Below are 12,478 nucleotides of genomic sequence, written 5' to 3' on the forward strand. Positions count from 1 at the left end.
ATACCACTCCATGTGGCCATTCTGTCATTATTTCAGGGACCTTTGCTTTGGCTCTAGTTGTTTTTGTAATTTAAAAGTGAAGAAGTGTCTGCTTCAAGTGGTCCTTCAGCAAGCTCTTAAGCTGTTCCAGGGTCTTCTCCTTCAGTTTCACCCACTGGAAAGACATGCTTGAGAAACCCTACAGGTTAAAGAGAGGGAACTAGGTTTTAAATTCCCAGTGTAAGTGAAGGCAGGCGCTTCATCTCTTCAAGCACAACCTGCTCAGCAGCCAAGTGCAAGAGCTGCTGGAAGAACCAGCCAAGCACAGCTAAGTCCTGTGGGAGGTGTCTCTAAGCAAGGAACCTGACTGTATAAGTACTCCCCTGCAAAAACTCATCTCATTGTATTGTTGCACCTGGTAACAGCCTCCTACCCTGCACCAACACACACACTCAGCTTTGGGGCCTCCACAGCTTGATCCATTTTCAACATCAAATCTGTTTTTGAGCTCCTGTACTGTATCAGGTTCTAGTTAAGAAATGAGGCCTTGCGCTCACTGGACTTCCCATGCATTTGGGGAAAAGAGGTGATTACTGTTGGAAGTAGAGGCTGTGTCCCACATGTTGGGAATGCAGGACCAGAGGGAGACATCTTCAAAGGGCTGGGGGCACTGGGGTAAGTCTCCAGGAGGAGCTGAGAGGATCAACAATGTGGCTGGGGGAAGAGAAGAGGCTTCAGGGAATGATACTCTGAGCTCTGACCTCAAAGGAGGGAGGGGCCCTTATAGACTTGGGCCTTTAAAGAAAGCAACTCCCGCCCCAGAGGGTAAAATCTCATTGTGTTTGTCAGAGAATAGACTTAAAGAGAGGATTAAAATAAAGTTCTGGGCCGGGTGGGGTGGTTCACGCCTGTAATCCTAGCACTCTGAGAGGCCAAGCGTGGATGGATTGCCTGAGCTCAGGAGTTCAACAGCAGCCTGAGCAAGAGCCAGACACCCGTCTCTTTACACTGATGCATCAGGCCCACGGGATGATGGACGGATTCATTCACTCCCAGTCGTGTCAGGACTAGCCCTTTGCTGGGTGCTCAGGACCGGCCGGGCGGGGGGTGGACAACATGGATGCTGCATTACTGCAGCGCCACTCACAGCCTCAGCATTCTCATTGCCAATAAATAATACAGACCCGGTGTCTCGTCTCAGAAGGAGACTTACTGTATCTCAGTGTGGGTCCTGGGAACTTGCATTCTCAACAGCTCCTCACAGTCCCCATCTCCCTGCTTCTGCAGCTAATCTCTGCAGGCTACTTTCAGGGCAGACAAAAACAGGACGCAGCAGACGGAGCGGATCACCAGCTTCGCCCCTCGCAGGCCCCTGCCCGCGCCCTCCTCAACCCCCACCTGCTCGGGAGGGGGCGGGCAGTCCCGCCCCTCACTAGCCCCGCCCCTCCGCTCTAGCCCCGCCTCATCTGTCAGAAACCCGGACGCTCCGGCCCAGCCCGGCGCGCGCCGCCCAGCCCAGGCCCCGCCTCCCACCCCATGCCCTGGACCCTCCGCGGGGCTATCACCAGAGGCTCTGCAGGTCTTGCAGCCTCCAGACTGTACTAGGAGCGAAAGAGAGACATGGCGGCGGCTACCAAGCTAGAAAACCTCTCCCTGGTGGTGCATGGACCCGGGGACCTGCGCCTGGTAAAACGGGAAGAAGGGTGGGGAGTCCGCCTGACCCTGCCTTTCTCCTCAGAGCCCAGCCGCAGTCCTGGCTTCCCACTTCGTCTTCCTCGGCCCGGCACCTTGAGCGCCCTGGCTGCGCAGAGGCTAGCTGGTTGCCCTGGGGGTTTGGGGGTGATGGTTGGCGTTTGTTGCTAAGGGGAGGGATCTTGTCGCGTGTCTTTCAGAACCTACCCCCGTGGCTGGCACGTGGCCGGCGCCCGGGACAGTTGCACACTAATTGAAGCTTTCCCCCACCTTTGCCAGCAGCAGATTCATAGCCCATATCCAGTCTGTTGTATTTTTCAGAAAAGACACTAGAAAGACTGCCTGAATTAGGACCTGCCCTGAACTTCTCTGGGCAGACAACGCGGAGGAGCGGGTAGGGAAACAAAGCACACTTAAAAACTGTGGAACTTCTATTTAATGCCCCTTGCTTGGGACTGCTAAAAACCTCTCTTGAGGATTATTATGATTACAAGAATACTCATCACTCAGAAAGTTCCAGCTCCTCTCCTTTCCTTCCAGTCCAGGCCTCCATCTACAGAACTCCTGGTGTCCCTCTTGCTTGTGCCAGACTTCTGGATCTTGATAGTCCCCAAGTCTCTAATGCTTCTGACCTCCTTATCTCCCTTAGTCCAGCCATTTTCCTTTCTGATGTCATGCCCCTGTCCCTTTAGGAACATTCTGTATTCTGTCTCCTCTGCCTCGCTTCCGACCCTGTGTTTTGGTCCTTGGCTTATGAAGCCAAAGTTTAGGAGCTGCTTAGTCAGCCTTGTGGTTATGCTAGGGTTCCCTTGACAAAGTCCCTGTCAGATAGGCCTGGGATGGTAGCGGGTATGTGGGACCAGTGCCAGCCATGTCTGCTGCTCCCCTACACCTCTGTCCTCTCAAAGAAAGTGCATCAGGGTCTAAAATACAGGAACTCAGATTATCTAGATTAGCAGTTCTTTGCTGTTTGAGAACTTGTGGTCTCTCTCCTCACGGAATGCAAACTGAGTGAGTTTGCAGTTCAGATTGTTCAAGGACCCCTATTAAGCCTTTGGGGGTCTAGAGACCTCAGACTAAGAACCATTGCCCCAACCCTGAAGAAAATGTCGTGCCCAAGGTGATAGGCTTGGTTAGTTACAGAGCAAAGACAGGAACTCAGAAGTTCAGGCTCCCATTATAGTGCTTTTTGCTTACCTTGGAGCCTCCACCCAAGGTCCTGAATTAAAGTGATACTGTTAGGGCTTATTGCTACAAATACCAGATAGTATTACAAAGAAGGAAAGGTGGTATAGCTCTACACAGCTTACAGGGTGATTTCCAACTCAGTCCTTTATTCCATAAACATTTACTAGACGAGAGAGTGCCTACTATGTGCCATGCTCTGGGCTGGGGGGCTTGGAGCACAGAGAGGAGGAGGACAAAGCTTCTGTCCCCAAGCTTCCCAAGGGACACAGACAGAGTAAACAATTATGGCACGGTCTCAGGGCTTTGATAAGAGAGTCCCTGGTTAGGGCCTGCTGCATGTCGTTCACCTAGTAAGTGGCAGAATTAGAATTAATTTCTGTTTTGCTGTAACTCCTAAACTCATGTTCTTCCACTGCTCAGGCAGACTACCTCTAGTCTTCTGTAGACAAAGCCTGGAAGACTGGAGAAGAGAGGAACCCACGTTAAACTTTATCTCATCAGCCTTGTATTACAAGTCACTCTCTGACTGGATCAGGGGCTGGGACAGAGTGGCTGTATACTAAAGGATCTAGAAAATATGATGGGCTAGAGAATTTCATTTGTGGTTGTGGGAGTGGTACACTAAATGGGTAAACATGTTCAGGGACAAATTCAGGAGAACTCCTAGGTTCAGTCTGAGAGTGGGAGGTGGGTGGGATCATTTATTTGACCAAGTAGATTAAACTGATGAGATTGAGTTTTCAAACATGCCTTTGGGACTTTCCCTTGGGTCAGGGGTGTGGATTGCAGGAATGCTATGTGGACTGGAGGTGTAGATTTAGGAGTCCTTCGCTTCTCCACTGAGGAGCATTGCACCAATCCCTGAGGGGCATTTCCAGTGTGGCAGGAAGGCTTGGTTGTCACAATGACTAAAGGACGTAACTACAGACTTTTTAGTGCACAGCGCTATCCTGGACAACAAAGAGTTGTCCTGCCCCAAATAGTGCTCTCTTGGAAATTGTAAATGGCTGAGGTTGCCTAGACTGAGCTGAACATGCAGAGTGAGAAGGAAGTGGAGGATATTTTCCTAGAGTGAGGCCCTCCACTGGAGAGAAGGGGGCAGAAACAGCTGTCAGCAGAGGAGATTCAGCACAGACCCTCTGGGCCCTGCCACTACTGCTACTCTTTCCCAGGCATTGACTTCCCCAGCATCTTCACAGGGACCCTTTAAGTAGGGTATTTCTGCACCTCTTCCTCTTCCTTAAGGTGAACCAGGTCTGTGGTTTGGGATTGAAGGTGAGGGCTACCTGTCCTCAATCAGAGGCAACAACAGGGAGAAAGAGTCCTGGGAAGCTTTGAGGAGAAACTGCCTATTCTCTCTGTGGGAAAGCCAAATGAAAACCAGGATTTCCTGGGCCTGAAAGTTAGCACAGTATTGCATTTGGGAAGAAAAATAGGCGAGGCTGGATATGAATTACAAAGAGAGAAGAGGGAAGAATTGAAATGTTTTCTTCTTCTAATTTTTTTTTTTTTTTTTTTTCAGTTTTTGGCCAGGGCTGGGTTTGAACCCATCACCTCCGGTATATGGAGCCAGTGCCCTACTCCTATGAGCCACAGGCACCACCCTCTTCTTCTAATTTTTTTAGACAGAGTCTCCTTAGTCATCCTGTGTTGAGTGACTTTGGCATCATAGCTCACAGCAACCTGAATGCCTGGCTTTTTTTTTTTTTTTTTAGATCTCACTCTTGCTCAGGCTGGTCTCCAACTCCTGCACTCAGGCAATCTACCAGCCGCGGCCTCCCAGAGTGCTAGGATTTACAGGTGTGAGCCTTCATGGAGAGGGGATGATAGTAGTATTCATCTTCTGGCCGTGTGAGGAGTCGCTAAGGTGCAGCAGGGCACGCGGCACGCACCACTCATGGGAGTGCTACCTGTAGAGTTAAGGAGGCCAGAGCCGGTGAGAATCGAACACTGAAAGCATCTCAGGTTAAAAAGAGATGGATAAAGACCAAGACCTTCAAACATATGGACAATCCTAAACAAATGGGGCCAGCAATAATCTTTCACTCAACTGTATATTGGTTTATTAATTATTTTATGCCTTTTTGGCCAGTCTTTAGAGAAATCCAGAAGTTGCTTTAAACTGGGAAATGAATTATGAAGTTATGAAGTTGGAATATAAAACAGTTGAATTAGTTTTTCTCCACAGAAGCTGTATTTGGTTGAGGGGTAGGGGTGGAAGCAGCTTGTTTTTTAGGGCTCTAGTTGTTCCTGTGAATGGTAAGAAAATGAGGGGAATGAATGGGTTGAGTGCCTACTGCATTCCAGGCAAGTGCTGGGTACTTTAATACAGTGCACCATAAACTGTCCATCGTGAAGGACCACTTTTGTTTTTATTTTCAATCGGCCGTGGACTGATTTATTTGCATCAATACATTTGGATGTTGTGGCAGTGTCAAAATGCTATAAACATTTCTAAATGCTCCTCTCAATTTCTGTACTTATTGCATCACAAGTAACACTTCATTGACTGTCTTCTGAGAACACTTTATCTCCCTTATTTCTGAGAGTTCTTGGAGATTTCAGGCATGAGCATTTGAACAGGGAACTGAACACCATGGAGGGGATGTAGTCAGATTTTTATTTTATGATTGATTAGCCAAAAAAGAGACAGCAAGTTAAAGAAAAACACTCGTTTTTGAATATTGGGGTTGATGTTTAATTATAAAGGGCCGAGAAAATAATGCATGAGCATCTAGTTTAAACATTTGTCAGGGGGTGGGCAAGCTGGTTGTCACACATTGTGATCTCAGCACCTTGAGAGGCAGGAGGCCAGGAGTTCAAGGCCAGCCAGGGCAACATAGTGAGATTCCATCTCAAAAATAAAATTAGCCGGGCATGGTAGTGTGTGCCCCATAGTCCCAGCTATTGTATACTTTAGGCCAGGAACTTGAGGTGGCAGTGAGCTATGATGATACCACTATACTGCAGCCTGGGTGACAGATCAAGACTCTGTCTCAAAAAACAAGCAAATCACCAAAACATTAAACAAGGTTGGATGAAGGTATTTCCTGAGGTTTTGCTCTTTGGGACAATGTATTAGACCCAAGGTCAAAAGACTGGCTTGTGTTACCAGATGGAGAGGGTCTGGCCACCTGTTACTGTAAGCCAGTATGCAGAGATGGGGATAGGTCAACCAAACTTTTTTGTAAAAGGCCAGAAATTCTGGAGAACAGTTAGAGTAGCCTCTCCAAGACTGTTCTGTTCTTCCTTACATAAAAAGCAAAGACTCTTATTTTAAATAATAATCAGCATAACTCAGTGATCTATTACAACAGTTCCAATTCAAAAGTCAATTTCCTAAATCAGTTGTCCTAAACTACTCAAGATAGGCATCCATGAATCTTTAGATTGCTATGGGGAAAAAAAAAGATAGGCATCTTTAGGGTAGGATCTAAATTTACAACAATGAGAATGGGAGACAGGAGGTGAAAGGTCTCCTAGGGCCTAAACCAATCAGGCCAGTTGGGCCATATCGGCCCTAGTCTGACTGACTCCATCTTGTTCTCACTACATATACTCTCAGTTGAATAATAATACTTTTAAAGATAAGATAATTCTGCATCTGTTTTTGTTTTTGCTGTTGTTTGTTTGTTTGTAGAGATAGAGTCTCACTTTATCGCCCTCGGTAGAGTGCCCTGGCTGCCGTGGCGTCACACAGCTCACAGCAACCTCCAACTCCTGGACTTAGGCAATTCTCTTGCCTCAGCCTCCAGAGTAGATGGGACTACAGGTGCCCGCCACAACGCCTGGTTATTTTTTGGTTGCAGTTTGGCCGGGGCTGGGTTTGTACCTGCCACCCTCCATATATGGGGCCGGCACCCTGCACACTGAGCCACAGGCATCACTCGATAATTCTGCATCTGTAACACAACATATTCAAAATGTCATTGCCATATTTATTTTACTGTTAAGATTTTGGGGTGATTGTATAAGAAGGTATCATGAACACTGGCAGCTCAAGTTGTCCTGCGCCTCATGTCCCTTTCTTTCCCTGGTTAGTTTTGCCACCAGGTGACAGAGCCAGTTGCTTCTATATGATCAGATGAAAGGGCACTGACAGTCTTGAAGGAGCAGCTGGTTTAAGCCAGGGAGATTATCCTAATATTGAGGAGATGTAGGTTACTTAACTCTTTAATATTGGAACTGGATTTACCAGTCGGAGGCATTTGAGACTAAAAATAGAGTTTAAAACTCCTTCAGGAAAAGGGAAATTAGGTAGTAGCAAATAAAGAAATACCTCCCTTACCTTTATCTTAATTATGTTTCAACAACCAAACTAGATAAACCCTTCAAATTCAAACAGGAAATTAAATCCAGCAAATACTGCCATCTGGAAATTATTGCCATTCTCTGCAAAAGGCCAAGGGGCACAAAGCTACTGTTTTCCCCTCAAGGCAGCAGGAGCAGTACACAATATCGCAAGTAGGATTTTAATGTCCTGTGTAAGTTGCCCTATGCTTAGGGGAAAAAATAGAATTACAGGTGTGGAAGAAATTTCTCTTTTAAAATTGCATGGCAGAGAAATTAAGAAGGACGAGAAACGTGTACACGTTATATATAGTGTTAGGATCCAATTTAGAAGTCCCTCAGTGTGGCTGCTGGTGCATTTTCCCAAAACCAGATTTGCACAGCATTAAGCCAGGGAGCATTAATTTCTGGGGGAAACATCTTCAAATTTTACAAAGCAATATTCAGCTCAATAATTTAAAAAAAATTTAAATATTCAATTACATAGACCTGAACACCACAAGCATTTAATCAAGATTACTAATAGACTAGAGCATCCCACAAAAAATCAGAGACTTCATATTTTTACTTAATATAAAGAATCATCTAATAAGATCATGTATGGCTATATTTATACATTTTGAAGCAGGAGGAAATTTTTGTATATGTATCACTGCTGAGAATTAAACAGTCCTTTAACTATCCTGTGTGGATTCAATGCTAGGTGCTAAGGAAATTCAGAGGAGAGTAAAGAGTCATCTCCCCAGCCTCATAAGGACCAGGAAGGGTTTTTGCAGGAGGTGACAACTTAGCACTAGTTCCAGTAATACAACTACCTGCCTATTGGATACCCCACCTGGATGTTCCCAGACACTTTTGTTCCAACATGGTTAAATCTCCCCAGGTTCCCACAGGAAATAGGAAGTCATCCTAGATGCCTCACTTCCCACCTAATGTGGATTCCTGAAGGAGAGGGATTGGCTAGGGAAAAATGGCTTCCATGAGGTGAGATGAGTGAGTGCAGGATGAGTCTGATGTGGTTGGAGATGAGATGGAGACATGGTGGCCACTGGAGACTTTAAACAGATTTGCATTATAGAAAGATTGTTATCAGCAGAACCAAGGCTGGATGGAGCCAGGAGAACCTGGAGGCCAGCTCAGTGGACTTTGAAAGAATGTTCAACCTCATATTTTGACCCCAGGTTTGCCAGGACCAATGCGGCTAGAACAAAGCCTGTAATGACAAAGTGGCCAATTAGGATTTTCCTCCCACCCTCAAAACACCCTTCAAGTATTCAAGTCTGGAGTGGGGAGGAAGAAAAATAGGGAAGCTCTCTCCCTCTCCATACTTGAATACTTGAAGGGTGTTTTGAGGGTGGGAGGAAAATCCAGAAGTTTCCTAATTGGCCACTTTATCTTTAGAGGCTTTGTTCTAGCCGCATTGGTCCTGGCAAACTTGAGGTCAAAATACAAGGTTGAACATTCTCTCAAAGTCCACTGAGCTGATCTCTAGTATAAAGTTAGCAAAAGCAATCATCTCTAGATTACTCATGCCTAATACAATTTAAGTGCTATATAAGTAGTAGTTGCACTGTGTTGTTTCTTAATGTGCATTTTAATTTTTTAAAACTATTTTTGATCCTTGGTTGGTTGAACCTGTGGATGCAGAACATAAGATATAGAAGGCCAACTATACAAACTTTTCCACAGAACAATTTAAAATACTTGTCAAAATTACAACAATTTAGTAGAAAGTACTTAATTGGCTTTATTTGTGAGTCTGGAATCAGGAAACACTTTATTATATAGAAAGTAGCATAAGTGTTCCAGTGAGTTGAGCAGAGAAGCTTGTTTTTTTTTTTTCCCTCAAATTTTTTTTTTTTTTATTGTTGGGGATTCATTGAGGGTACAATAAGCCAGGTTACACTGATTGCAATTGTTAGGTAAAGTCCCTCTTGCAATCATGTCTTGCCCCCATAAAGTGTGACACACACCAAGGCCCCACCCACCTCCCTCCTTCCCTCTTTCTGTTTCCCCCCCCATAACCATAATTGTCATGAATTGTCCTCATATCAAAATTGAGTACATAGGATTCATGCTTCTCCATTCTTGTGATGCTTTACTAAGAATAATGTCTAACACGTCCATCCAGGTTAATACGAAGGATGTAAAGTCTCCATTTTTTTTAATGGCTGAATAGTATTCTATGGTATACATATACCACAGCTTGTTAATCCATTCCTGGGTTGGTGGGCATTTAGGCTGTATCCACATTTTGGCAATTGTAAATTGAGCTGCAATAAACAGTCTAGTACAAGTGTCCTTATGATAAAAGGATTTCTTTCCTTCTGGGTAGAAGCCCAGTAATGGGATTGCAGGATCAAATGGGAGGTCTAGCTTGAGTGCTTTGAGGTTTCTCCATAGTTCCTTCCAGAAAGGTTGTACTAGTTTGCAGTCCCACCAGCAGTGTAAAAGTGTTCCCTTCTCTCCACATCCACGCCAGCATCTGCAGTTTTGAGATTTTGTGATGTGGGCCATTCTCACTGGGGTTAGATGATATCTCAGGGTTGTTTTGATTTGCATTTCTCTAATATATAGAGATGATGAACATTTTTTCATGTGTTTGTTAGCCATTCGTCTGTCATCTTTAGAGAAAGTTCTATTCATGTCTCTTGCCCATTGATATAAGGGATTGTTGGCTTTTTTCATGTGGATTAATTTGAGTTCTCTATAGATCCTAGTTATCAAGCTTTTGTCTGATTGAAAATATGCAAATATCCTTTCCCATTGTGTAGGTTGTCTCTTTACTTTGGTTATTGTCTCCTTAGCTGTACAGAAGCTTTTCAGTTTAATGAAGTCCCATTTGTTTATTTTTGTTGTTGTTGCAATTGCCATGGCAGTCTTCTTCATGAAGTCTTTCCCCAGGCCAATATCTTCCAGTGTTTTTCCTATGCTTTCTTGGAGGATTTTTATTGTTTCATGCCTTAAATTTAAGTCCTTTATCCATCTTGAATCAATTTTTGTGAGTGGGGAAAGGTGTGGGTCCAGTTTCAGTCTTTTACAGGTAGACATCCAGTTCTCCCAACACCATTTATTGAATAGGGAGTCTTTCCCCCAAGGTATGTTCTTGTTTGGTTTATCAAAGATTAGGTGGTTATAAAATGTTAGTTTCATTTCTTGGTTTTCAATTCGATTCCAAGTGTCTATGTCTCTGTTTTTGTGCCAGTACCATGTGGTCTTGAGCACTATGGCTTTGTAGTACAGACTAAAATCCGGTATGCTGATGCCCCCAGCTTTATTTTTGTTACAGAGAACTGCCTTAGCTATACGGGGTTTTTTCCGGTTCCATACAAAACGCAGAATCATTTTTTCCAAATCTTGAAAGTACGATGTTGGTATTTTGATAGGAATGGCATTGAATAGGTAGATTGCTTTGGGAAGTATAGACATTTTAACAATGTTGATTCTTCCCATCCATGAGCATGGTATGTTCTTCCATTTGTTAATATCCTCTGCTATTTCCTTTCTGAGGATTTCATAGTTTTCTTTATAGAGGTCCTTCACCTTCTTCGTTAGGTATACTCCTAGGTATTTCATTTTCTTTGAAACTATGGTGAAGGGAGTTCTGTCCTTAATTAACTTCTCATCTTGACTGTTATTGGTGTACACAAAGGCTACTGACTTGTGGACATTGATTTTATATCCTGAAACATTACTGTATTTTTTGATGACTTCTAGGAGTCTTTGGGGTTCTCTAAGTATAAGATCATGTCATCAGCAAAGAGGGAGAGTTTGACCTCCTCTGCTCCCATTTGGATTCTCTTTATTTCCTTGTCTTGCCTAATTGTATTGGCTAGAACTTCCAGCACTACGTTGAATAGTAAAGGTGACAGAGGACAACCTTGTCTGGTTCCAGTTCTAAGAGGAAAAGCTTTCAGTTTTACTCCATTCAGTAAAATATTGGCTGTGGGTTTGTCATAGATAGCTTCAATCAGTTTTAGAAATGTGCCACCTATGCCTATACTCTTCAGTGTTCTAATTAGAAAAGGATGCTGGATTTTATCAAATGCTTTTTCTGCATCTATTGAGAGGCTCATGTGATCTTTATTTTTGCCTCTGTGAATATGGTGGATAACGTTTATAGACTTGCGTATGTTAAACCAGCCTTGCATCCCTGGGATGAAGCCTACTTGATCATGATGAATGACTTTTTTGATAAGCTGTAATCTATTGGCTAGGATTTTGTTGAGAATTTTTGCGTCTATATTCATGAGTGAGATTGGTCTGAAATTCTCCTTTTTGTTTGGGTCTTTTCCTGGTTTTGGTACCAGGGTGATGTTTGCTTCATAGAATGTGTTGGGGAAGATTCCTTCTTCCTCAATTTTTTGGAATAATTTCTGCAGTACAGGAATAAGCTCTTCCTTGAAGGTTTGATAGAATTCTGGAGTGAAGCCATCTGGACCAGGGCATTTTTTGGTTGGAAGATTTTTTATTGTTTCTTTAATCTCAGTGCTTGAAATTGGTCTGTTCAGGAGCTCTATTTCTTCCTGGCAGAGTCTAGGGAGAGGGTGTGATTCCAAATATTGATCCATTTCCTTCACATTGTCAAATTTCTGGGCATAGAGTTTCTGGTAGTATTCAGAGATGATCTCTTGTATCTCTGTGGGATCAGTTGTTATTTCCCCTTTATCATTTCTGATGGAGGTTACTAGAGATTTTACTTTTCTATTCCTCGTTAGTCTGGCCAATGGTTTATCTATTTTATTTATTTTTTCAAAAAACCAACTCCTTGTTTCATTAATTTTCTGAATGATTCTTTTGTTTTCAATTTCATTGATCTCTGATTTGATTTTGGATATTTCTTTTCTTCTACTGAGTTTAGGCTTAGATTATTCTTCTTTTTCCAATTCCATAAGATCTCTTGTGAGATTGTTGATGTGCTCTCTTTCTGTTTTTCGAATGTAGGCATCTAAAGCGATGAATTTTCCTCTCAAAACTGCTTTTGCAGTATCCCACAGGTTTTGGTAGCTTGTGTCTTCATTGTTGTTATGCTCAAGGAAGTTAATGATTTCCTGTTTTATTTCTTCCTGCACCCATCTGTTATTCAACAGAAGATTGTTTAATTTCCATGCCTTTGGGTGGGGTCGAGCATTTTTGTTAGAGTTGAGTTCTACCTTTAGTGCCTTATGGTCTGAGAAGATACAAGGTAAAATTTCAATTCTTTTGATTCTGTTGATATTTGTTTTGTGTCCCAGGATATGATCAATTTTGGAATATGTTCCATGGGGTGATGAGAAGAATGTATATTCTTTATCTTTGGGATGGAGTGTTCTATATGCGTCTATCAAGC

At 43.5% G+C, this 12,478-nt stretch overlaps 1 protein-coding gene across 1 annotated transcript in view; it reads left to right on the forward strand.

Moving 5' to 3' along the window:
* Positions 1-1,508: 1,508 nt before the first annotated feature.
* The window catches only part of SORD (sorbitol dehydrogenase), a 49,547-nt gene continuing 38,577 nt past the window's right edge, over positions 1,509-12,478 (forward strand). Inside the window, exon 1 of the mRNA XM_053593468.1 lies at positions 1,509-1,665. Within this exon, the coding sequence (XP_053449443.1) occupies positions 1,600-1,665 (66 nt within the window). The 5' untranslated portion in view covers positions 1,509-1,599. The remainder of the gene's footprint in view (positions 1,666-12,478) is intronic.

The sequence above is a fragment of the Nycticebus coucang genome, chromosome 6 (assembly GCF_027406575.1).
Source record: "Nycticebus coucang isolate mNycCou1 chromosome 6, mNycCou1.pri, whole genome shotgun sequence".
NCBI classification, from domain to species: Eukaryota; Metazoa; Chordata; class Mammalia; order Primates; family Lorisidae; genus Nycticebus; species Nycticebus coucang.